A 27407-nucleotide genomic window follows, 5' to 3' on the forward strand; every position below is an offset into this window, starting at 1 on the left:
AACACCTGAACTGTGTGAGATCGTCACCCGAGCCAAAAATAAGACTCTCAGCTGACTGAGTCACCCAGGCTCCCCGAAAAGCTCTATTTCTTGACCTGAACATTGGTAACATAAGTGTTCACTTTACAAAAGCTTGTGATGCTCTATGTTTATGTTTTCATTCAATTTTCTCTATTGCTGTTATTTTTTATAATAAAAAAATGCTTAAAAATGCTATTGCTCATGACTTTTTCTTACTGGCTTTCCAAACGATTTTAACCTTTAATTCTGGTATACAAATTCACAGTCTTGAGAAGCTGAGCCCCGACTTATGATCAATAAAGACAAGTAGAAGGTACAATATATAATCATCCTATCATGAGATCTCTGAGTCGTGGGCCTCTTTCTATCTTTGGGGTCTTGGATTTACGAACTGAGGTAGAGGTTTAGAAGGCTAACTAAGTTAACCATCAGAGTTTGCATGTCAAGCCTCCGATGACCTGATGTTTCTGAAGTATAACGCCACCCTCAATTCTGAAGCCCCTCTATCCTCTTCTGTTTGGACGGAGAGAACTTTATTGAGTTTACACAGCAAAAGGAGCCTAGACTTTGAATCAGCTAGCTATCCAAATAAAAGGATTTTTAACCCCATGTTCTAGTTCTATTTCTTTTTTAAAAATCCTCTGATAACCCAGAGTCTATTTCACAGCATGTTAGACTAACACACAACTCCTGGAGAAAGAAATAGGTCTCAGTGATGAGAAAGCTACCAGACTGAGCCCAAATCATGCTTTGCAACAGCAACATTATTTTGCATTAATAGACCACTTTATGTTTCTGAATCAGGCAAGCTATTAACATGTTCTTTGAATGTTCTTTTTTAACATCCAAAATAAAGGTTCCTCTGCAGGAGTCTGTCTCAGTGTTGAAGGCACAGGGGACTTAAGTGACTTTTACGGAAAGTAAACAGGAGATATGATCTACTGAAACCAAGGTCTTTCAAGACTTGTGCTCTATTCAAAAAGTCAAGGTCTCTGTCCTCTTTGGGGATGTCAGTGGCATTAAAAAGCAACTCATTTCTAGAAGAAGTACTGTGAACTGGCTAATCCGTGGAATTTGCGCATTAATTTGGCTAATGGAAAACTGAGAAGGAAAATAATTTAAATGGTCACATTCTGATACATTTCAATAGCTATTCTTTTATAAAATCATACTTAAATGCTTCCAAACATTTTTGCAAAAAAAAGGAAACAGGTATAATATCGGGGAAAGGGAGATACGGTGTGTATTCTAAAAAAGAAAAAGATCAAACACCGAAAAACAAAGCAGATAAAATTATTAAAATTGACAGGCAAAGTTATGACTACCTAACAAATCATTTTTGGTATAACTGCCACTGAAATAGTTACTCCAAATAGTAGTTCTGAATTTGGCAACCAAATAGTTGTTCTGAGTTGTTCTGAACTCAGTAAGCAGTCTTACTTGTGAAAGGAAAATGGTCAGAGAATTAGTACCCAGGGGGTTTATGACTCATACATTTTATCTCAGTATGTACTTCCCATTTTTCCACCTTCCCTCCCTCCCTCCCTCCCTCCCTCCCTTCCTTCCTTCTTTCCTTCCTTCCTGCCTTCCTTCCTTCCTTCCTTCCTCTCAATAGAGTAAGTGCCCTAGGCATTTAATTACCTAACATAGAATGAAGGGCAGGCAGAATGATAGTAATTAAAAACAGAGAGTAAAAGAAGTTTGCGATCTAATTCCCCCATCCCATGAACGTTAACAAGCTGAAACTCTCTGCACCATAAGGAAAGAGGCCCTCAAGAGGAATCCCCCTGCAGCCTGCAGGAGAGGCTGGGGGAGGTACGCCAGCCTGACGTGAATGGCACAGCTGAGCCAAGCCAGGGAAGGAGTCACCTGGGCCTCTCCACTCAGATGTTTCTCAACAACTGTACCAGGAAATAACGCGGAAACCGACGGACCATCCTTCAGCCTTAGGGGACTTGTTTTGATGTGTGGACTCAAGCCATCTGGAGAAAGCTTGGTCACTGATGGATGGACCTGCCGTGTGGCCACAAGGTCTTCTTCTGCCGTGAAAGTCCCAGCTTCACAGCGGTGCCATCAACATGATGGGAGAAAACAAGCCTGTGTGAAAGCTTAGCTAAGCTGCTGACGGTGAACATCAATAGATGGTTTAGCTGCTATTATCCTTGTTGGCACCTCAGTCCCCACCGCTCTACTGTGGTTACACCCACTTCAGTTGACTTGCTCAGTTTTGCTCAGCCATGGAGACGGTGGAAGGGAAAAGACCCTTCCGGGAGGGGCAGCGGATGACAGGTAAGGTGGGGAGGGCAGAGGGCAGGCTCTAAAACCAGACTGTCCCGGCTTTTGAATCCTGGCTCTGACATTCTCTAGCTGATGCCCTTAGGTAACTTAGTTAAATGTTATGCATCTCAATCAAATAATAATTAAGAGTACTGATTAGGGGCGCCTGGGTGGCTCAGTCGGTTGAACGTCTGACTTCGGCTCGGGTCATGATCTCGCAGTCTGTGAGTTCGAGCCCCGCGTCGGGCTCCGTGCTGATGGCTCACAGCCTGGAGCCTGCTTCGGATTCTGTGTCTTCCTCTCTCTCTGCCCCTCCCCTGCTCATGCTCTGTCTCTCTCAATAATAAATAAACATTAAAAAAAATAAAAAAGTAAAAAATAAGAGTACTGACTAAATAGGCCTGCTAATAAATAAAGACTTATTAAACATGTTTAGAAGAGTGCTTTAGCATCTAAGCCCTCAGTAATTAGCTACTCTTACACCACTATCCCTGTCATTATTACTGTCAACATCATTATTACCGTTATTTCTGTTAATAGAATTAGTGGAGGGACCTCCCGCCCGAGGGTCCATCTGTAGTCAGGGATGGCTCCTGGTAAACTAAAGCAGAAATCGAGCTGCCCACTCACCATACGAAACAGAATCCCCCTGGGCTATTTCCTTGAAGAGACCGGAAACATCCAGGTCAGGCACCCCAAGGGAGGCCTGCAAAATGGTGGAAAACTCTTCCTCTGTGATGAAGCCGTCTTCATCAACATCAAAGAGCTGAAGGAAGAGGAAAATAAAATATAGGAATGAGTGCCGGCAGAACAGAAATGGGATGGAGTAATCCCAGAAAATCTTTAATAATTCAAACCGTTATTGTGCCAGGGGCAAGGGAGATGCACGTGAAGTTAGAATGGTCTCTGCTGCCCATGTAGCTTGGGCATGGAAAGAGACAGAATTAAAACAGGGGTGACAACAACAGTAAGTACAGAGGACGTGGGAGGCCTGTGGAGAACAAGATGAATCCTACGGGAGAGGTCAGGGGAAGCTTGACCCAGGTGACCCGTGAGGTGGGTCTCAGAGCACAAAGGGATATTCCTGGAACATACAAGGACTGGCAGGTGAGTGTCGGGGGCTGGAACCAGGAGACTGACGGACAAGCAGGACTCACGCCATGATGGGTGTGTGACACCTCACCTAACCCTGTGGGATTATGACAGCGGGGGACGCGCTGTGATCATATGTGAATTCAGAGCAAGGAGGATGGATTGGGGTCAGAAGGTTGGAAAGACTAGAGGCGGGAGAGCCAATTAAGTGTGGCGTGGAGGGGGGCCTGGGCGGCTCGGTCGGTCAGTTAAGCCTCGGACCCTCGATTTCGGCTCAGGTCGTGATCTCCCAGTTCGTGAGATGGAGCCTTGCCTCAGGCTCTGCACGGACAGCACAGAGCCTGCTTGGGATTCTCTTTCTCTCCCTCTTTCTCTGCCCCTCCCCTACTTATGCTCGCATGCTCTCTCTCTCAAAATAAATAAATAAACTTAAAAAAAAAAAAGAGTGTGAGGGGGAGGAGTGGGAAGGACAGGAAGGGGCAGGATTTATAAGAAAGCAGGGGCAGGGCTGGCATGGCAATCGGGGCCCGCGGGGATGGACGGGAAGGAGTGTGAGTGGGCGGGGGTGTTCTAGCCTGGGCACCTGGGATGAAGTGGGTGCCCTACCAAGAACGGGAGAACAGGGGTCCCCCGGGACCTAGGAGCTGGACCTGGGGGCGTAAAACCTGAGTGGGAGGAGATGAAGCGCCTCAGCTCAGGACAGTGGCGAGGCCTGAGCCGGGAATTCGGCAAAGAGCTGAGACGAGGGGTGTGTCGGAGCTTATCTGCAGGGAACGCACACAGTAAGGCAAAGCCCTGGGACAGCACGAGGGGAAGTACTTTGGAAGAAGCTGCCAGAGAGCTGGAGAACCGGAAATGAAGAGCATGCGACTCAGCCCCAATAGGAGGGAGAACAGCACCAAAGTGAAAAGCGAATGAGCATTTGTTTTTGCAAAGGGTGGCCCGGGGCTCAGCAGTAACTGCCAAGGATCTCGTCACACCCGGCTCCTCACAAGCGGGAGCGCAGCTTCCTTCCCGGGCCTTCCATCCCTAAACAATCCTCGGCAACTCATCTGTCACATTTGGTGCTTTGGTGGCTCTCACTTCTGTGGCAGTTCCCTTCACGTGTCCATACTGGGGGCCTTTACTTCTTCTCCATCTGGCCTCTGTCATCACTACTCCAGATTGTGCCCCTCACTGAAATGTTCAATTTCCCTCAACTACTCATCGCTCCCAGTAGTCTCCCTGCTGCAGAGTAAATCCCACACTCTGGACTCCAGTAGAGAGCTCAGCACCCTGATTTCCTTAGGGGGAGTGGTATCTCCCCACTGCATGGACTACGGTGGGACTCTGAGCCAAAATACCCCGTCTTTCCAGCAAGCACACGCTCTTTACAGCAGGACCAGTTGGACCCTCCCTGGAATGCGACTGAGGACAGAGGACAGAATTGGAGGTGCTCATTCTAACTGGCCTCTGGGGTCGCTGCCTCTGAGACCACCCTTGAGCCCCCTCCCCGGCCATATGGTGATTTTTGCAGCCACAGTCCACGCCTGTCTGCTCAGGGCTAGAGAACGCTAGCTAACACTCTACCCCTGAAGGTCACTGTGGTCACGGAATGGGATCAAGGACGGGGAGTTACCTGGGAAGTGCTTCCCAAGTAAAGGATTGAATCCCGTACATATAAACGGATACTACTAAATGAAACATAAAAGTATGCCAAAATATTTCTTTAAACACCAAACACACCTGGAAAAGGAGGTTGAAAAATAACCACAGGAAAGCATGACCCTTGTCTTACTGGAAAAAGAGTTAATTATAGTTTCAGGTCCTCCTTGCCTGCCTCTGTACCAAACCGAGGTCTAGGCCAGAGAAAAATCTCACGGCGTCTTTAAAAACAATAATTACTGTGATTGAGGGCCAAATTTTCTACCGGGTCTTTCATCGGTGAACCAAAAGTGACCATTTACTCAGCTAAACTTACAATTATGTATGCAGTCCCAAAACAGAAACAGAAATATCTGAATTGGAATCAGTTAGCTATGTGTATAATTTTAGGTTTTATGATGAATAAGTCTGTAAAAGCCAAACGTTTTAAACTTGGAAAAAGTTCTGGCCCTTGCCTTCTGACCATCTGCTAAGCATCAACCACTTGGGTTCTTTATAGGCCTAACAGTTAACTCCGTTTTAACCAATCTGAGATAAAAAGCCGGCTTGGGGACTTCGCCGTCGATGACAGAGCACGTGAACATTCCTGAGGCTTGCCCTGGTGGCCCCTAAAACGTGAGAAAGGACTCTAGGAGGAAGAGAGTCTTTTCTAGACAATAGAGGGGAAAGAAAACCTTGTGGGATGCTCTTCTCAGAAAATCCGGAAGAGGGGGAAGTAGGAGCAGGAACAGGGAAGGTCCTCGGTGGTCATGGTGGGTGGAAACAGGGAGACCTCCACGAGGCTGAAGGATGAGTCAATACCCACAGCTAGGTACCAAGGCAAGCAGGGAGATCAAGTTTTTGTTTTACTTGAGAGCAGACGACACAGCCTTAGAACGGGAAGGGAACATCCTGCATAAATACGCAGTAGATGCAGCACCTTTTATCTCAGAAAAACAAAAAACACTTTGGGAACGTATTCTTCCAGCTCCTCTTGGGGGCATGCAGGTGATACACGGGAGTCGGGGTCGTCACAGCTCAAACCTCCACCGGGTTCTGCTGAGCACGGGACCATGTGTGCTATTCCTCTGCCCCGCCCCCCTTCCCTGATATCGCTGTGAAAGTACACGTGATACCCCAGGAAAACACACAGGGTGGGAACTTGGGACATTTAGCATGACGCTCACCTGACATCCCACAATAAAATAAATTCCATCAGGAAAACAGCACTTAAAATAGCTCTGACACACAGAAAGAGAAAATGTGAGGACAGAGGAGAACTTTCCGGATGGTGAATTAGGATGACTAGTGGCAGGTGGTGTTTATTTATACACCGCACTTCGGGGCTCCAAAACGGACAGGCTGGAAAGAAAGAATTTTTAAAGGGAATTTGTTGAATTCACCGGCTCTTCAATTTTGATGCTATTAGTTAAGCTTCTCCCAAAGACTTCCTTTTTGCTTAACCGGATGCTTGTGGTTTCTTTAGTCTCAGTGGCAATTGTCTTAATCACATTACCCCTGTGTACACGTCCCAGCAGATCTATAAACTCAGGTAATGGATTCACTGGTTTTCACATAATGCACTTAGAGTCAACACTTGTTCACGAGGCAGACGAAGATGTTTTCAGCGGGGCTGACAGTACCTTAAATGCCATTTGGATGATGTCCTCCGTGTTGGCAGGGTTACACAGGACAGCCAGGCCAATCACATACTCTCGGAAGTCAATGCTGCCATCATGGTTCTGTGAGAGGAAGGGAGAAATCAATTAGGAGAGCCACCAGTTGAATTACCATTGATCACAGGGCAAAGGTGGACTCCAGGTGTGTCACACAGCTTGGCATCATCACGTGCTGAGCTTACTTGGAAAAAAAGTTCCTACTGAGAGGGAACAGCAGGCCAGTGGCCTGCCCATTCCCAGTTCAGAAGGAAGGAAAATATATTTCTGCTTAGTAAGAAATAGAAACATTTAATCACTGAGGCCATGTAGAGCGACTCTGGGGCACCTGGCGTGGGTTCCTGAGCGAAGGCCTGATGGAAGCCCCTCTTCGAGGCAGGATCTAGAATCTTGGTGGTGGCCCCACCATGATGGCCAACACCAACAGGTCACTAGAGAGTGACCAAGGTCACTAAGCAACTCTCTATGTGTAGACAATGGAAAGGAAAGGAAGGGAAAGGAAAGGAGAGGAGAGGAGAGGAGAGGAGGGGAGGGGAGGGGAGGGGAGGGGAGGGGAGGGGAGGGGAGGGAAAGGAAAGGAAAGGAAAGGGAAGGAAAGGGAAGGGAAGGGAAGGGAAAGGAAAGAAAGGAAAGGAAAGGAAAGAAAGGAAAGAAAGGAAAGGAAAGCGAAGGAAAGGAAAGGGAAGGAAAGGGCAGACTCAGGCAACAATTGCAGACAGATTCTTTCTTCCTTGCAGGCTTTGTCTGCAATAAGCCAGAAGCAAGTGTGCAAATCTGAGCCACTTCAATGGCCCCATGATGATGTGAGGCCCCAGAAGATCCAGAACTCTGAAGCATCTAGCTACTATATTAGTATCTCTGTACCTCAGGAGGTGTGGCACGGCAATACAAAAGAAGGCATGGATAATTCTAAGCCAGGTGGACTGAGTGCGCTGTTTCTTACACGTGAACTACTCGTCTAGACAGGAACGCTGAGGCCGAAGTGGGGAGAAGGAGATTCCGAGAACTGCAAAGAGGCCCCTGCGATTATAACCCCAGGGTCTTAGAAGCACTTGGGCGGCACAAAGTCTTCAAGTGATGAATTCCCAGATAAAGTGTGAACCGGCAACAATAGAGCTAGCGTGGTACTTCGCACTTGAACAAACGGTGTTCGGCATCACCAAGAGCGTAAGCTTTACCTGTGGCCGAGTATCTACATTTCGACCATCAGGAAGTCCTCTAGGGCAAGGATTGCTTTCTCTGTGCGGCACTGTATTTCCAGTGCTTAGCGCACATAGGTAGGCACTAAAAACAATACTGCTTTTTCTCCTTGACTCTTACCTACTTTGAGTTCACTTGAAAAACTAAAGCACCTGGTGGCTCAGATGGCACAGCGTCTGACTCTGGATTTCAGCTCAGGTCACGATCCCAAGGTTCATGAGATCAAGCCCCACGTCGGGCTACGTGCTGACAGTGTGGAACCTGCTTGGGATTCTCTCTCTCCCTCTCCCCCTTGCACGCTCTCTCTCTCTCTAAAAAATAAATAAGTAAAAACTTTAAAAATAAATAAATAGAACTGAAGTAAGTGCTCTTCACTGGGGTTCCACGGATGAGCTTGGGGAAAGGGGAGGCCGTGAAGCCCCTGAAACGGTGTGCAGTTTGTGTGTGTGCATTATTCTAGGAAAGAAAATTGCAGCTTTTGCCTGCTTCTGGAAGCAACCAGGACTCAAAGGATCAAGAGTCACTTTTTGCATGCTGCTTTATCTTACTGCAGGGTGGGAACTAAAAGGAGAAGCAATTTAACTTCCCTTTCCCATCAGAGAAAATAAAAACAAAGATATTTCAAGACTTCCCTTAAGTAACACGGTTTATTCCGGAGACAAAAACTCAGGTCCTCTGACTTCCATTTTTGTCTGGTTATCTACAAAGGCGATTTCTTCCTTTTCTTGAATCAGTTTGTTTGAAAAAAAAGTTGACTTAAGAAAATGTATCATTTACATTTGATGAAAAGCACCCATTTTATTTTTTTTTAATATGAAATTTATTGTCACATGGGTTTCCATACAACACCCAGTGCTCATCCCAACAGGTGCCTCCTCAATGCCCATCACCCACCCATCCCTCCCTCCCAACCCCCCCCCCCCCATCAACCCTCAGTTTGTTCTCACTTTTTAAGAGTCTCTTATGGTTTGGCTCCCTCCCTCTCTAACCGTTTTTCTTTTTCTCCTTCCCCTCCCCATGGTCTTCTGTTAAGTTTCTCAGGGTCCACACATGAGTGAAAACGTATGGCATCTGTCTTTCTCTGTCTGACTTATTTCACTTAGCATCACACTCTCCAGTTCCATCCACGTGGCTACAAAGGGCCAGATTTCATTCTTTCTCATTGCCACATAATATTCCATTGTGTATATAAACCACAATTGCTTTATCCATTCGTCAGTTGATGGACATTGAGGCTCTGTCTGTCATTTGGCTATCGTTGAAAGTGCTGAAAAGCACCCATTTTAAATGTGCAGTTAAGGTGTTTTGACAAATGCATACACCAGGGTAACCACCACTGCCACAATCAGTATCTATGACATTTTCATCACCCCAGAAATTTTAGAGATGGTAGAGTTTTAAGTGACATCATTTTCTTCTTGGGCCAGCACCAGTTTACTTCCTTATGCACCATGGAGAGCTTCTGTTCATCAGCCTTAGAGGCCGAGCAGAGCAGCTTTCCAAACCGTAGATGTATTATTCAATATAGGCACATTTGTTCCGCAGGTGGCTTTCTTGATGAAGCAACACAGGGCCTTGGATAGACGTTTGGAATAACGGACAGAAGAATGGTCTTTGGACACTGAAGACGTCATAGATTGTGTGCCTGGGCCTGTGCTTTTAAATTTATGTTGTGTCTCTATTGTGAGGCATCCAATTTTTATCTTTACCACCGAACCCTACGTAAAACACAGGTCAAGTATTAGAACTCATTTTTCGGAGGGACAAAGAGAAATATAAAGGACTCTTCACATTACCACTATTCACAAAACAAGGTAATGTTCTGGACCTCTTCTCCAGGAGTGGTCTTGGCTGACAAAAAGAAGCAGACCCTTGATAAAGGATGTTAAAGCAGACCTTGCTAATCAGACACATGAGAAATTATATGTTACATTTTCATCGTAGTAGTGGAAGGAGGGGAAAGCAGTGTGGAAATCATTCTTAGGTGTTTTATTATTGGATGAATAAAATGATACATTGTTAAGGTTCCAAATTAAAAATAATAAGACTTGGAACTGGAAGGAACCTTAGAAATCATCCATTTGACTAATTCAGTTTTACTAATAAAAAAACGAATTCATTTTTACTAATAAAAAAATGGGAGATTTTGACGTTTAAAAATGTAGATGGCATAATTTCACATGATTTTTAAAAATCACTGAGTATTCTTTTCTCTTTTTAAAAAATATTTATTTATTTATTTATTTTTTATTTTGAGAGAGAAAGAGAGAGAGAGAGAGTGCGAGCAGGGGAAGGGCAGAGAGAGAATCCCAAGCAGGCTCTGCACCGACGTGGGGCTCTATCCCGCTTCACTTGACATCACAAAACTTGCTATTATCATCAACTACAATTAAAATTTAGGTAACTGGATTCCGAATCATTCAAATTAAAGCAAGTAGTTTAATAAAATAGATTCAAAAAACAAATAATAAAAAAGTATACGATGAGGGACACTCCTTTCATTTTTTAATTTCAAATCAGTTCCGGGATAAAGATTAACCCTCAGATCTGTGGAGTTAATTCTTTAAAAACCTATTGAACTTCTCTGGAAAAATTAGACACTTAAAAAAAATCTAGGCTTGAGAATATTTCAGGGCCACATTTAGAAGGAGGAGACCAGCTTTCTGGAAGGAGACCCTAATCCCTCTGTAATCTGTCCTAATCTGGAGGCCAGGACAGCCCCGAGTAGGAACCACGGATTTGCGCTGAATCACTGCAAACAGAAGGGGTGACCAAGCCTGGACGAAGCTCCAGACGGTGGGCCCCGTGCCTTCCCTGGTGGTCAGCAGGATCAGAAGAGCATGGAAGTGAGGGCTGATGGTCACCGTGACCTCACGGCACCCCAGTGCCCTGCCAGTCCCACTGTCACTGGACACTAGCTTCTAGGACCAGCGGGAAGTTCCAAACCACATGTTCAAACATGGCCCATTTAAAATTGCAGAAGGGACAAATGGTGATTTTCCTGCATCTGATTCTCAGGTATCCATTCCCTAAAGCTTTTCATAGTTGGATTCGTTCAACATTTTTATTTCTACAGAAGCAGGTATGTTTAACAACATTTGAAGTCCAGCAGCATTTAAGGATATGGGTGTGAATACATTTTGAAATGGCACACCCCCAAGGACAGGACTATATTCTCTTTGGTATGTTATCATTGGTACCACCCCTGAAGGTGAGAGATCGTCAATACCATCAAAATAATTTAGAAATGCTTCCATAAAAACAGAACTTACTATGCAGCAGTCAACAGAAAAAGGCCTTGAGTCCTTGAAGATACTCTACAAATCCAAAGGAGTTCTATTATTAAAATACAGTAAATTCTCAGTTTCCCAGAGGATTCTGGGAAGAGGCATTCTGTTGGCTCACATATTCTTAGTAAGAGCGTATTTCTACCCACATATGTAATTGTATTACCAATTTTCCAGGAATTAAATTGCTTTCATCCACTTAGCATTAAACGCAGACACTTTTAAGAAGTGATTCTAAAAGCACCTCAAGATCAATAAACATGTTAAATATCAGGACCCTGCAGGTGCATCTGTGAATATTTTTTAAGGCCCCACCATGGGTTAGTTGCGCAATATTACTGATGGAATTTCTGAGTTAAAAAAACAGTTTTTAAAAACACAAGCACTACTACTCAAAAGATATTTTAAGTGACCTTTAAGATGATGTATACATTTTGAACATTCTCAGAGGTTTGCTTTCCTTAGGTACAGAGCGTGTAGTTCTTTTTCCTGTTGTTACAGGTTACAGAATCCAATGATTATATCAAGATAAAGATGTTTTTCAAAACCAAGTGGCAGATTTTGAAATTAAAAAGTGTAGATGGTACAATTTCACTTGCTTTTTTAAAATCGCCGAGTATTCTTTTCTCTTTTTAAAAAACATTTATTGATTTATTTAGTTTGAGAGAGAGAGAGAGAGAGAGTGAGCAGGGGAGGGGCAGAAAGAGGGAGAGAGAATACTAAGCAGGCTCTGCACTGTCAATGCAAAGCCTGACTCGGGGCTCTGTCCCACAAACCATGAGATCATGACCTGAGCTGGAATCAAGAATCAGATGCTTAGCCGAGCCACGCAGGCGCCCCACTGGGTATTATTATTTTCAACTTAAAACATCGATCGTATAGCTTAATGTTAGAAATTGAAAAATAATGGGATGAAATGATATGAATCAAAGACCTCTGTCTTAGGTTATAAGTAGTCTTCCATGTAGAAATGGTAAATTTAAAAAAGTGTATCACATAAATACTCCCTCTTACATTGAAAATGTGCCTTTAGGGGCTCCTGTGTGGCTCAGTAGGTTGAGCACCCGACCTCGGCTCAGGTCATGACCTCACAGTCTGTGAATTCAAGCCCTGTATCGGGCTCTGTGCTGATGGCTCAAAGCCTGGACCCTGCTTCGAAATCTGCGACTCCCTCTCTCTGCCCCTCCCCCCATTCATGCTCTCTCTCTCTCTCTCTCTCTCTCTCTCTCTCAAAATAAATAAACATTAAGAAAAAAGAACATTTGGGGCACCTGGGTGGCTCAGTCGGTTGAGCGTCCGACTTCAGCTCAGGTCATGATCTCACAGTTCACGAGTTCGAGCCCCGCACCAGGCTCTGTGCTGACAGCTCGGAGCCTGGAGCCTGTTTCAGATTCTGTGTCTCCCTCTCTCTCTGCCCCTTCCCTGCTCACGCTCTTTGTCTCTCTCTTTCTCAAAAATAAATAAACATAAAAAAATTAAAACATCAGCTGTTGGAAAAAAACTAAGAAATTCAATTACTTGTGGCTATTGCTTCTGCACAATGCCAAAGTTTGGGGTACTTAAAAAAATCCAGAGCTTGGATTGGATTTTCCAATGTCTACTCTAGTGACTGGGGTTATCTGTACAAATGTTCTACAAATTCAGAAGAGAAGAGAAGAGAAGAGAAATGTAAGTAACTGTGGGATGTTCTGCCCTGTGCAGTCAGGAAGAGAATCGTAAGGGCAGATAACCCCTTGACCCGTGAGGAGCAAGAAAAATACTTAATACCGCCTCCCACTTGAGGTAACTGTCTTAACTTCCAAAAAATATTTTGAATTAAGTGAGGAAAAAAAAGTGCAGTGCAGTTATGCTGCCCTTTCTACAACCATCACGCAGAAAGGTTAAATAATAAGCTTAACATTCTGAGACCTTAAAAGGCATGTTGGCGGCTTTCCCCTTTCTTGGCTATATTCCTACGCTCATGCCTAACATCTGAATGGGCGGACTGTAAAATAGGGATCCTGACATTAACGTGTGGTTGCTGGCGGCAGCCTCATTTTGATATGACCATACCTGGTCTAAGCAGCACACCAGAGCAGGCTTAAGTTACAAAGCCCCTGGAGGAAGGTGGATGTGGCGGTCTCTGTGCTTGGTTCAGGGCAGGATTATACGCACGTGGTGGTGCATAAATATGATATGATGATGATGATGGTGAGCAAAGAGGCCAAATGCCGACCTCTCCTGATTTCACTGGGGATTGCTCCCAGGCAGCCGCGGGCTGTTAACAAGGGAGTTACGTCGGGTCTATAGTTAAACTCTCCTCTAAATGAGTCAACAGAGGAAGGAAGAATTTATCTTCAACCTCAGGAGGACCCTCCAAGGTAGCCTTGGAGAGAGGGGGAACGCATGAAAAGCCAGAGAAGCAGGAGGGGTAGAAGCCAATTAAACAGCAGGCGAGGGGACTGAGCGGTTGCCCATGCAGCCCCCGTAGCTGAGTCTACTAGATCCTGCCTGCCCCACCATAATCACCTGAATCAAAATGAAAGAGCCAAACCGAGGGCCACACGCAAGAAAGCACGACTGCCCTGGCTGGCAACCGTGGATGCGTGCTGGAATCATCTGGGGGAGCTTTAAAAGTACTCATGTCTCCAGGGCGCCTGGGTGGCTCAGTCCGTTAAGGGTCCGACTTTAGCTCGGGTCATGGTTCATGGGTTCGAGCCTTGCTACGGGCTCTGTGCTGACAGCTCAGAGCCTGGAGCCTGCTTCGGATTCTGTCTCTCTCTCTCTCTCTTTCTCTGCCCCTTCCCCACTCGTGTTCTGTCTCTCTTTCTCCCTCAAAAATACATAAACATTTAAAAATAATAATAATAATAAAAATAATAATAAACCTCTTCTCTGGGCCCTACCTCTAGAGATAGATTTTTCTCTAACTCATTTGGAAAGGGAGTCAGATATCAGTATCCGTGAAGAGTTCTCTCTGATTCTGAATTGCAGTCAAGGCTGCGAACCACTATAATAATAATAGTCAACAATATTTATAAATCTTTATGTATCTCTATATTGCTTTATATTCCAAATAACTGACGGCAATTTAGGTAAGCTCTACTTTTGTTTTGTTTTTCTTTGCTTACTTCTCTTCCATCTGCAGTTTTCTAAGAGGAGCAAAACAAATATTCCTAGCTCTGAGGCAGGGCAAGACATGACAAGAGCCAGCCAACATGAACTTGGCATGCCTGATTTTGTATACGTGCATGTAAGAATGATTAAGAGTGACATTTTGGATTACAGGTCCGCCCTTCATTCTCCAATGCCCTGACCCTCTTTACAAATACCTCAAAACAAGGTTGCCGCATGCTTATTTTACTAGGGAAACAGGAATAAAAGAATTCTGGAATGTTAGAGAGCTACATGTATCTACCCCCCTCCTGTGAAACTGCTTCTTTCCTCATTTCTGAACCTGCTCCTATATAGTTAAATAGGTTTCCAGGAACACATCTTTTTTTTTCTTACATAATGTAAAGAGCAGATGTGAAATGAGAGAAAAACAGATTTTGACCTTTCCTCCTCCTCACCTTTTTAAAGGGAAAACAGATCTCTGGAGGGCTTTTTTGATTTATTCCAGGAGTTTTTCAAAATTTCACTCTCAATAACAACAAATTTCCTGCTCCTTGGAACTCACTCGCCAAATAAGCGACGGCCTGTTAAAATCTACTCCCCTGGGGCCCTGCCCCGCCCCGCCCCACAGCACACATACATCTGTCCATATATGTCCGGTACCTCAAAAAGCTGACATACAAACCACTCAGAACATCCTTCATAAAAAAAAAAAAAATCTGTTTTAATGAAGCTGTTTAAAGGGCCGCCCCCAGTTCAGAAGCATTCAGGCCGGTGCAAGAGCTCGCAGGAAATGACAGCTGTTGGGCAGGGTATCAGCCACCGTGCAGACGGCGCGGCTAGGCTCTTGGCGGTCCCGTCCTCCGGGAGGGCGCTGGCTTCTCGCTGCCCGCTTCAGGAATACATGGTCAGCTGCAGCCATTCTTGGATGGACACCTGAACCAGGCCACCTGCATCTCTATCCAGAGACTTGAAGGCACGGAACATGGCATCCAGGCGGACCAGGCAGCTGATGAAATTGTTGAAATCCATGCTTCCATCCTCGTCGGCGTACCGGCGGATGATCATCTGGTAAAGTTGCTCGTTTAGCTGGAAACCTGCTGCCTGGAGAGCCCCTCGCAGCTGAGAACTTCCCAGAGACCCAGAATGGTCCCTGTCATACTGCTTATAAACGCACTGCCATTTCTTGACGTTGTTCCAGAGGTACTTAAATTCTTCGAAGCCCAGCTTGCCGGTCGTGTCACTGTCCATCACAGACACGATGCTCCGGCAGGTGTCAAGACTAAAGCCGTCGGTCTTCAGGTCCTTGTGCTTAGAAAGGACTTTGTTGAGAATATTCATTAGGTCGGTGGCACCCACCTCCATGTCCGGCCCAGCCAGCTGTGCAAACTGTTGCCGAAACCGACGAACTTCCTCACTTTCGTTGGCCTCCACGTTGGTGAAATGCTGCTGAGTGGGAGGGGGTTCTGGGGTGTACTGAGCTGCGGCAGCCTCGCTGATGAAATTCACAATTCCTCCAACTATGCCGCCAATATTTCTTCCTCCTCCACCTCCTCCTCCTCTTCTCTGACCGCCTCCTCCAAGAAGGCCTCCAAGAGCTTCCCCAAGACCCCGATCAGCCCCTTCCAATAAAGCCTTTGCCAGAAACATGCTTTTGGTTTAACAAGCAAGTGTAAAAGCTGCTGATACCTTGCAGATGGCGTGGAGAGAGCTGAAATGAAGTCTCATTAGCTTATAGGTGGAAGAACTGGCTTTTCTGTACCTGCTAACAGGGCACCACACCCCATGGTGCTATGTCTCCCCTCCTACTGAATACTTGATTTCCATTAGGTCCTAGCACCTGCCAGTTTTTACAGCACCTCAGTAAAATATTCGTAAGCTATTGTGTGCATGACGAATTACCAAAAATACTATTTTAAAATGTAATATATTAAAATACATGCTTCTATACATCATTGACTTCTCCACATCTGAAAGATGACCATGCATTTCCCCAACAGAAGCTAAGTGACTCAAAGATGTCAAGAATGTCTTTCCTAAGGAAGATTTGTTGTTAGAGCAGAACAGAATTCTTGATCATTGGGAGGATAGTTCCCTAATCCCTCTCCTTTAGCAAAGATTCCCCAAGTCCAGTGTTCTTAAGAAAAACTTGGAAGAGGGTAGGGGGATTAAGATGCAGGGTCCCTAGGTCCCATCCTCAGAGATTCTGATTCTGTAGCCTGCTGTCGGGCTCATGATGTACATTTTTGGAGTCTTTTCTGAAGTGTAACAGGCATATGTAGAGCTCAGAGAATTTCACACACTGTGCACGCCCATATCTTCACAGCCAGATCAAGAGATAGAATATTACCACCCCCAGAGCCTCGTCCCTCCCAAGGGTAACCACTATTCTGATGACGAACACCATCGGTCAATTGCTGTACCTTAAATATATGGAGTCAAACAGTACACACCTCTTGGCGCCCTATTTTTAAAATTTGAATTAAATTTCTAAAAACTATGGTGGAATACATATAACATAGAATTCACCATCCTGTTTTTAAGAGCTCAGTTCCATGGCATGAGGCACCTTCATATTATCGTGCGACCATCACCACCATCCATCTCCAGAAAACTTTTCATCTTCCCAAACTGAAGTTCTGTCCCCATTAAACACTAACTCCCTGTTCCTACCTCCTGCCAGGCCCCGACAACCACTATTCTTACTTTTTGTCTCCATGAACTTGACTGTTCTAGGGTACCTCGTGTAAGAGGAATCACATAGGATTTGTCCCTTTGTGACTAGCTTATTTCACCCAGCATGATGTGTTCAAGGTCCATCCGTGTGGTAGCATGTGTCAGAATTTATTTCCTTTTCAAAGCTAAACAATATTCCACTGTATGTACGGAACACATTTTGTCTATCCACTCGTCTGTTGGGAAGCAACCAAAAGGTTGCTTCCACTTTTTGGCTTTTGTGAATAATGCTACGAATGTGGGTGGACACGTATTTCTTCAAGTTTCTGCCTTCAGTTCTTTTGGAATATATACCCAGAAGCAGAACTGTCGGGTTATATGGTAACTCGGTGTCTAATTTTTTGAAGAACCTCCATACTGTTTTCCACAACACTCCTTCCTGCCCTCCCTTCCTTCCCGCCATCCTGACGGGCGGCAGTCGTAATGAGTACGAGGTGTTAACATCTCATTACGGTTTTGATGTGCGTTTCCCTAATGATAATAGACTGTCCTCTCATTTCTGATCTTGGGTCTGGCTTTTGTTGCATTTGGGAAATTTGGTTTGATTTTTTTCAGTAAGTATCCAAAGTCAGTCTATGACGAGCAGTCCCGCACAATACTTTGAGAGACCCTACCTTTGATGCTAGCTAGAGAGGGAGGGCACCAGCCCGTCAGAGGTCTCTGGAAGGTCTACCAGTGAACTCAAGGAAAGGTGGCCAGGACATAATAACTAAACCATCACATTGCTTAGCATTTTGGAAATCAATTTCAAATCTGCAAAATGATGGTTAATACCATCTCTCTGCCTATTTCCTAATGACTCAGGGTCGTTTGTTAGGTATCAGGATGTGGGCTCAGTGTTTAGGATCCAGAGGTGAACCCATCAGGACTGCTGTGCTCAAGATTCGAGGACGCCCTCCGAAAACTGGTTGTAATTATAACCTGACATCTATGTTTACATTTCTACTATTAATACTAAACTATTACATCTGCATATAGTATTCTTTGGTATTTAGGTATCACAGAATTCCTTTGAAAGACATAATAGTCGCGATGAGTAAAGAAAAATTCAGGGAAGGTAGGCTACTGAGGAAAGGTATGGTGCTGTATTATCAAGCATGGTGGGTGCCCGAAAGGGGTGCGATGAATTCTGCCAAGGAGAGCATTTACCTACACACGAGGTAATGTGCAGGCCTGACTACAGGGCAAGCCAGAGTTCCTCAAACAGACGACGGATGTGAAGGGACAGCGTAGTATAAATACAGAGGAGCTAAAAGGATGCGTGGTCTTTAAGTGACAGACCGACGTGATGACAGTCCCTTGCCCGGCACGACAGGCCATAACGGCAGATCCCCAGAACAGACTCATGCTGGAAAAGGCTTTGAACCGCCAGGTGACAGTCTACCTCTCAGCGGGAGCTGCCGAAGCTCGTGTATAAAGTCGAAAGGAGATGAGATGTGAAATTACTTTGTAAGTTGTGCAATTCTAGAATTGAATTATGATTGTTCTAGCCAGTGTCAGGGAGAGAACAGTAGCTGGGGGACACTGCTCTGTCCAGGACATGGGAGCGATGTCTCCTTCTGCCACACCCAGTGGTTTGTGTAGAACACTCCCAACGACTGGTTTTGTGACACAGCGACTCCAATAACTGGTCTCATGGGCACAATGAAGTGGCCTCTGCGAACACCAAAGGCCGAACGTCTTCCCTAACCACACAGAAGAAAGCACCACAAAAGGACCATCTTCCTTTTAGGGGATCACAGGGCCATCTGGCCTCGGACAGATTGGAATCCATTCACATGAGCTCCTCTCAGAGGAAATTGCATGGGCTTTGTTTTTATAACATTGCAAATTAACCTGATAGCAGCCACCGCCACATAAAACACGCTTCCTCAGGCCCAGCGGAAGTGGCTTTCACTGAGGTTTAGATCCAGTTCCCCTCCTTTACTTTCCATGAAGATGGAGGGCATTTGGCTACCAGTTTCTCATAAACCATCCTGGAATAAAACACTGCTATTAGATTAACAGGCCTTTTCTTCTCTGGACTATTTAACCCCCTGAGGCTATTTATTAGAACATTAATAGTAACTTTGGTTGCTGTCTGTGGGAACTCTACTGTCCATATCTGGAGGAAGAAAGAGTAAGGGAAGAAGACACATCTGCTGGAAAATTTAGCCTCCATTCGAGGGGGAAAAGCTACCGAATTTAAATCGTAAACAGTAATACGTGAATGCTATTAGCAACATTATTCGTAATGGCCCCAAAGTAGAAACAACCTGAACGTGTACCAACCATTGGTGAATAACCCAAACGCAGTATATCCATACACTGGAGGGATGTTTGGCAACAAAAGGGGACAAACACTGATCCATGCCGTGGCAAGGACGAACTGCAAAAAACATTACGCTAAGTGACAGGAGCCAGACACGTGAGACCATATACTGTATGATTCCAATATATGGAGACAGCCAGAAAGGGCAAATCTGTAGAGACAGAAAGTCTTTCTCCTAGACTAGGTCTAGAATCATACTTTAGGACTCACAACTCAGTAGTGGTTGCCTACGGCTGGGAGACAGCTGGTGACAGGAGCTAACACTTAATGCCACGAGGAGACACAGTGGAAACGTTCCCACACCGATTTACGGTGATGGGTGCACAACTTGGCAAATTTACTCTAAAAATCACTGAATTGTAGGCTTGAAATGGGTGAATGGTATGATATGCAGAATAATGCCTCAAGAAAGTTATTTATACATACATATATATATATACACACACACACACACACACACACACACACACATATGTAGGGCCCAACTGTGTCTCCGTAAAACTAGCAAAACAGGCATCAGGCTGGATTTGGTCCATCAGCTGTAGTCGGCTGACCAGTGCTCTGTTTCCTAAGCTGATGAAAACAAAGCATGTTGGTGAGGTTTAAGGACTGGTTGAGAGACTATAGTCAGTGCTTAGAGTGCCTACTATTAATTTGTAGGATATCCCACATTTGCCTTAAAACACACACACACACACACACACACACACACACACGACATACATAAAAAAGTCAACAGTGATGGTTCAAAGTAAAACGATGAGCAGTTCTAGTCTCAGTCCTGCAACCGACCAGCCCTGTAGCCCTGAGCACCATACTTCTCCTCTCTGGCCGGCGGCCTTCTGCGAAATGAGGAAGGTGGGCAGTTTGACAGGAGGGCCCTGCCAGCGCTAGAATTCTAGGAGTCTAGAGTTTCGTGTGTCCTGCAGTGGTGACGGCGGTGTCGATCCTACCTTGCATTTCCTTTCCTTCTCGTGCCCAAGTGTTTTTATGCTACATGTTGACTTCATCTTCCTTTGTCTTGGGTCTGGCTGCACCACTTTTAAGGACATACTTACCCTCACCTCCACTCTGACCCACTGCCTGCTTTTCAGAAGTATTCCTGGTGGTGACCCACCAAGCATGGCGCTCCTCCTCCAAAGAGAATGCCGAGATGGGGCTGCTGAACCCAGAAGGACACACAAGCTCCCACTTGCAGGGAATCCTTTCCATTGGAGGCGGGGTGGGGTGGGGGGTGCTTTCACCTAACTGCACCATGATCTGGACCAGACCTTCCTAATTTATTGATGAAGATGTCATGTTGCATGAAATCAAAAGCCTTTCTAGAGCCCATATAGATAATATCCATTCCTTCTTCTTTATCATCTTGGACCGTCACTCTGTCACAGGAGGAAATTAAATTGGTCGGACGCAATTTGCTCTTTGCAAAGCTCTGTTCTTTACTTCCTGATGCTCACAGAGGAGGCCAGCAATTGCTCGCTTGTGCTAATAAAAAAAGTTAAGCTTTAACTCATGCAGCCTCTCTTCTGTTTCTTCTGAGCACCTCCTAGGTATACTTGCATTGAGGAGCCAAAAATAAAGTGTATAATTCTCACGCTTAAGTGGATATTCCTAACGGAACAACACTCAGTGAGAGAAAATACTATAATGGATTGAATGGAGCAGCTCAGTCAACCTGAGACGTGAAGAAGGAAATGGTCAGACATACAGGACCACCAAACATTTAGGACGACTTGTACGACTGCACAGGAAGAAGGTTATGGCCTTTTTCTGTTAATTGTGTCATATACGCTATAGGTACATTTCGTATAACAAATCCTGATTAACTGAGATTTAGAATCAACAGGAGTTCTTTAGAATCAACAGGAACTCTGAGAAACTACATTACAAATCAAACCAGAACTGGAAATCTAAAGGCTAGACGACTTCACTGTTGGTGAGCGTTCACCTCTACCACTGTAGAGAGAAAGCAGCCATAGGCAATCCATAGACGGATGGGCACGACTGTGTCTCAATAAAACTTTATTAAACAAAACAGGCATCAGGCTGGATTTGGTCCATCGGCTATAGTCTGCTGACTACTGCTCTATTTCCTAAGCTGATGAAAACAAAGCATGTTGGTAAGGTCTAAGGACTGATTGAGAGACTGGAGTCCGTCCTTAGAGTGCCCAATATTAATTTGTAGGATGCCCCACAATTGATTTAAAAGCGATCACTCTGAATCTTTATTCTCATCTCCTCTGTCTGCCTCTTGCTGATACCCTCCCTTGGTGCTACTCGTGTTATTTGTCTTTATAGATGAGAGAGACTGATTTCGAATTCCTCAGCTATAGATAGTCCAACATGAGCTCATTATCTGTTTTACCAACAACATTGCCTAACAGACCACCACCTGATAAAATTTAGGTAGGTGGTGATTCTTTCAATTCTGTAAAAAAGTTTTGAAAACTGTCGTGATTTTTCCCCTTTCTGTCCGCCTTCTAACTGGTACTTGGTTCTTCTGGCATTCACTATGTCCTTTGTTGAAATATTAGACAGGAAAAGCGTGTGTGCACTTCAGCTCTTTGACACTCCGGCGTTTTTGGCTATTGTAAGCTTCTGTAGATCTTTTATTGCCGTTTCACATTATGTGGAATGAATGCGTTTCTTTATCCCGAGTTCTTTCCTGTCTGCCCGGTTCTCGGTATAGTGCCAGCGTTAAATCACGAGTGCCAACAATAACAAGCATCTCGGCTTGCCCCTTCCTGTCCGACAAGGTGGGGTGCTGCAGCATGCGGGTTTTCTGCTCACGCTGAGAGTCAGGACCGGGCGCTTGCGCAGCTGACGTGACTGGCCGTAAATAGAGAAACCTTTCTGAGTAGGATGAGATGAACTTTTCTGTTCCGTTGTACAAGTTGCCCTGAAACTTTGGGGCCATATGCCCCGCAAAGCAAAAAGTATTTACCATCTGGCTCTTTACAGGAAAAGTCTGCTGACCCCTGACATACAGCTTCTGCCACCAGTGAGCTTGCATAGTATTGGAGTGATGGATGCCGACGACATACTAAGCTGAGCGTGTCACGAGATGCGGCGAGGAGACGCCGGCCTTGCTACCAGTGAGAGGTAAAGGGCAGATGACATGGCACACTGTCAAGCTAGCAACGAAGATGAGCTGTGCTGTAGGGGACGTGAGGACTCCGTCTCACAGGTACATCAGAGACTGCTGGTGAGGCGGCGGCACACGGGTCTGCTGGGGACGCCCGTGCTGGAGGAGGACGAAATCGACAACTCCGAGACCCCTTTGTAACTGTAAACACGACGGGCGTTCCAATGATTTCTGGTTGAGCCAGTGTGGTTTCCGAATCCCATTAAGTACACTTCAATCCCTTCAAGAGTGCTGGCAAAAAAAACCCTAGTATTGAAAACGGGATTGTGAATATAAAAAATGTCAAGATACCACCATCGTCTCAGCCTTCGACTCTGACTCATCTGGACACCCGACTCATCGGAGGCAGAGTTCAGTGTGCATTCATAAAAATAAAGAAGCTAAATTCGATGCCAAGATGAAAAAGTTCTTTTCTATCTTTCAAAGAGATCAGACCTCTCCGAAGGAAATGACCCTAAACTAGGTAACTCTGGTGCGCTTTGGATCACGAATGCCATGCTTCTGTGCGACCTTACCTGCTGCCACATACATACCTGGGAGTCTGAAGGGACCTGTCAGAGTGTCAACAGGGGGCTGGACCAACAGTGTATTTTTTAGAGACGAAACTGAGACAAAACCATTATGTATATAGTAGCGTTACCAACGATAGCCAAAGTATAGAAAGAGCCTGAATGTTCACTGACTGACAAATGGATAAGGAAGATGTGGTGTATCTATATGCAATGGAATACTACTTGGTGAAATCTTGCCATTGGCAACAACATGCATGGAACCAGAGTACATTATGCTAAGTAAAATAAGTCAGGCAGAGAAAGACAGATATCGCATGATTTCACTCACATGTGGAATTTAAGAAACACAACAGAATTTAAGAAACACGCAGTAGGGGAAGGGAAGGAAAAACAAAATAAGATAAAAGCAGAGAGGGAGGCACACCATAAGAGATTCTTAAATACAGAGAACAAACTGGGGGTTGCTGGAGGGGAGGCGGGTGGGGGGATGGGCTAAGTGGGTAATGGGCATTAAGGAGGACACTTGTTGGGATGACCACTGGGTATTGCATGTAGGTGATGAATCACTGGGTTCTACTTCTGAAAGCAATACTACCCTGTATGTTAACGGACTTGAATTTCAATTAAAAAAAAAATTACAAAGTTTTTGTAGACTAGCCAAGAATGCACATAGAAAGAGTAAGGGAATGTGGGGAGATAGGTCTCTTCCCCCATCCCCCAAATACCAACACAACCCCATTAGACTCTGGGAGAGACTGAGAGAGGCTTCGGGGAGCTGTCTGCACTGCAAACATTTCCAGCTGCTGGAAGACCCACAGGAACACCCCGCCCTTTCTTGTTCCCACCCTTCCTCCCCCTCCCCTCCTCCTCCCCCCCGCCCCCCATGAAACATTGAGTTTAGCAAGATAAGCTACTCTGAGGGAAACAAACTATGGCGTTACTGAACTTCTTGTCTTTCCCCTGGAACATTCCCCAGCTAAATCACTTAGAGAGACTGAGAAAACAAGCCTAGGGTGGGAGTAGCTCACCCACACAGGGCGTGGCAACAATTGCATAATTCGCCTTCTCTAAACAAAGCAATCTTCACAGGCACAGACATGCGGATGTGTTAAAGACAAAAAAAAAAAAAAAAAAAGGAAAGAAAGACAAAGACAGAAAGGGGAGAAAAGAGGGAAAGAGGAAAGGAAGGTCATGGGCTCTAGTCACTAATTTCCCAGACTATTTTGTCTACCTTTGGAGATCAAAAGGAAAGTGCTGGAGAGACCATCTCACTGTCTGCAGCGAAAGCCAAATCACACTATACAAAGAAGCGACAAACCCAGTTGTAAGTGATGTGTGAACCTGTGGAAGCGGTCCACGCGGGAATGTGATTGCCCAAACTGGCTGCCAACACTCACCAGTCTCCTAAGTGCCTGGAGCCCACTGTACCCTCTAGTTCAGAGGGAACCAGCTCACCGGGGGGTAATTGTGATCCTTGTGCCGCTCCCTTCCCCAATTCCAATCTGCCCATACTTAACACTGCCAGAGAAACGACGGGGCGGCCGGCAGGGACTGTCAGTGATCGACAGCCAGATCCTCATGATCTGTGGTCCTCACGACCCCGGAACTGCTGGCGGTGACAGTTTGACACCTGAAGGGAGGGCCACCTCGACAGACATTGTTTCTAATTTTGATCAAATATCCCGATGAGCACAAGGTCTAAGATGTGCTCGAAACTTCCTCCTTGGTTCCTGCTTCACGGCGCTTCCCATTTCCCCATCTCCTGTCCTCATTTGTACATCCCTGCCATATTCTTTCCTGTCACCACATTCATATTTATAGAAGCTTCATTTAAAATTACTTGCCTGGTACCTAGAGTCAAAGAGGAGGATGCGACACAAATCCCACAGAAAGACTTGTAACAGTCCAAGCGAGAAGTTCTTCTGTTTTCCCAACTTGCATGGGTGGAGCTGATGACTTACTTCTCCTTTCTCCTAAATCTTCATCATGCTTTCTAGTAGTGCCACTGCAGTGTCAGGGACAGGGAAAGATCACTTGTGTGCCGCAAGCAAGCCAAGGAAAGGGCACTGGGCACTACCCAGAGAAGGTGGCTGAAGTGAGTCACGTTAAAGAATGATGAGTCTTAGAGATCACAGACTAGCTCATTAGGAACGTGAGTGTGCTCTGGGTAAAGGGAAAAAGAAGCCGTGTCCTCGTTGCTGTCATCAGGCTGTCATTTCCTCGTGAAGTATCTTTTCCCAGCGGTCAATAGAGAACGGGGACTTCCGGTGCCAGCCAGGAGGGACTAAGTCGAGTTGGGCCTCCCTCTCCTTCCAACTATAATTAGAAACTCTCATCAAAACACAGAAAGCAACTACCTCTGGACCAGACACCACGGCAGGAGGGTTGGTGAGGAAAGCCACAGCGAAAGAACAAGGAGTGTAAGGCAGCAAAGTTGTGGGAGACCGAAGGCAGTATGACGTCATCGTTAAATTGTTGAAAGGGAAGAGCTAGCAACTCAGCTCTATTCACCATGCAAATAGCCTTCAGGAATCCGCGTAACATAAAGTCACTCTCAGATAAGGAATAACAAGACCGCAGTCCTAGGTATGTACCCAGGTGAAACGAAAGCCTACATTCACACAAAAACCTATACAGGAATATTCACAGTTTGTATTCTTAATGGCCCCAAATTGGAAACAAACCAAACCCTCCTCAGTTGGGGAACGGGTACGCCAAGAATGTTGCGTCCATACAATGGAATACCACTCCGCAAGAAAGGGGAACAAATTACTGATACACACAACAGCACGGCTGAATTTCAGATGCATTATGCCAAAGAAGCCAGACTCAAAAGGATATGTACCCTTCGATTCCATCTATATGGCGTCTAGAAAGGGCAAAGCTGTAGGGTTGGAGTGACTGTTGGGGGTTAAGGGTAGGGCAAGGATTTGACTATAAAAGAATAGCCCCAGGGGATACTTTTTTGCACCTGTGATATATCTTGAATGGAGTGGTAGTTATATGCCTCGATGCATTTATGAACCCTCGTAAAACTGTAACCAAGACAGTAAACTTCACTGTCAATTTTATATGTTAAAAAACACATTAAAAATAGAGAACTTGAAACCTTGATACATTTTTCCTAAGGAGACTCCGTGACAATTCAGTTATCTAACTGCGTGTACTGACATATTCATAAGCAGAAAATTGTACCCCCAATACAATGGCTAACAGCCAAGCTTTAATTGAAGCCTTTGTCCTAAAATGTTATTTGAAAAGAAAATCTACTTGGTGGTCACACATTTTGGGGGAAGTCCAAAACCTTCAGAACAGAACAGTACCACCCCTGTCATCAATGTATGAATTTTGACATAAATATTTAAGTTCCTGCCAGTTAAAGAGGCCTTGGCAATTTCTGTATTACAAACACGGTTTGTATGGTCACAATCTTTACTTCTGACTTGGTGTTTAAAATAAATAGATACTATCATAACTGTTGCAACACACACGTGCACGCACACAAGCACATCATGATATTACTACTGCTCTCGTTTATTAAGGGGAACAAACAAAATCATGAAATTAAACCACACACTCGGCCTCGCTTCCTCTAACAGTGACCTGCCAAGTTCTTCTAATGCCGTACTGATTTATGCCCCGTGGAGACGGGCAGAGTATGAATGTCAGCAAGTTGAAGACCACGTTTTAACATACCCTGTCAAAGAGTGCGAAGAGTTGTCTCAAGACATCTGAAACAGGCAACTTTAAATACTCTGCAAATTCGTCAATTCCGATTCTTCCTCCTTTGGAACAACAGGCAATGGTTGCGTACTCGTCCAACTGCTTACGAATGCTATCCCAGTCTAACCTAAGCAAACAAACAATCAGAGATGCGTGTTGTCAGCCCCTTACAATCCACAAGGGCATTTTACGAACATTCGTTTGTCTGAGGGAAAAAATATCGTACATCGTTACATTTGAAAATGAAGATAAAATGGGTATTTTGGGATATCTACGGAACATGTATACAGGTTTCTGAGGGTTTTTTTTTTTTCGTGTTTATTTATTTTTGAGAGAGAGAAAACAAGAGGGGGAAGGGCAGAGAGGGAGAGGGAGACAGAGAATCTGAAGCAGGCTCCGCGCTCCAAGCTGTCAGCAGAGAGCCTGACACGGGGCTCCAGCCCACAAACCATGGGATCGTCATCTGAGCCAAAGTCGGACGCTTAACCGACTAAGGTACCCAGGCGCCCCCCAGGCTTCTGAGTCTTTTAAAGGATATCGGTAAGACTAATTTTCCCCAAATATCTGTGCAAAAGAAAAGTAACTGAGAAGAGCAATGTGACAGAACAAGAAATGACTCATGAAAAGAAAATAAGAAATCGTATTGTAATCCAAATATTACTAATTAAGTCAAAAGTAGTTATTGAGTTGTTAAAAAAAAAAGACCACTCT

The 27407-nt window shown here is 45.0% G+C and overlaps 2 protein-coding genes across 3 annotated transcripts in view; both read right to left on the bottom strand.

Annotated features, from left to right (window-relative positions):
* The window catches only part of LPCAT2 (lysophosphatidylcholine acyltransferase 2), a 67815-nt gene that overhangs the window by 1170 nt on the left and 39238 nt on the right, over nucleotides 1–27407 (bottom strand). For both annotated transcript variants that reach the window (XM_027044463.2, XM_027044462.2), the window contains 3 exons: nucleotides 26670–26823; nucleotides 6657–6755; nucleotides 2929–3064 (listed from right to left, as the gene is read on the bottom strand). In XM_027044463.2, coding sequence (XP_026900264.1) covers nucleotides 2929–3064; nucleotides 6657–6755; nucleotides 26670–26823 — 389 coding nt within the window. The remainder of the gene's footprint in view (nucleotides 1–2928; nucleotides 3065–6656; nucleotides 6756–26669; nucleotides 26824–27407) is intronic.
* On the bottom strand, nucleotides 14973–19727 carry CAPNS2 (calpain small subunit 2). Its single transcript, XM_027044465.2, has one exon. The coding sequence runs from the start codon at nucleotides 15917–15919 to the stop codon at nucleotides 15164–15166; it is 756 nt and encodes a 251-aa protein (XP_026900266.1). The 5' UTR covers nucleotides 15920–19727; the 3' UTR covers nucleotides 14973–15163.

Source organism: Acinonyx jubatus, chromosome E2 (assembly GCF_027475565.1).
Source record: "Acinonyx jubatus isolate Ajub_Pintada_27869175 chromosome E2, VMU_Ajub_asm_v1.0, whole genome shotgun sequence".
Taxonomy (NCBI): domain Eukaryota; kingdom Metazoa; phylum Chordata; class Mammalia; order Carnivora; family Felidae; genus Acinonyx; species Acinonyx jubatus.

Coding starts and splice junctions, on each gene's coding strand:
- CAPNS2 (XM_027044465.2), bottom strand. CDS start 15,919: ATGTTTCTGGCAAAGGCTTTATTGGAAGGGGCTGATCGGGGTCTTGGG.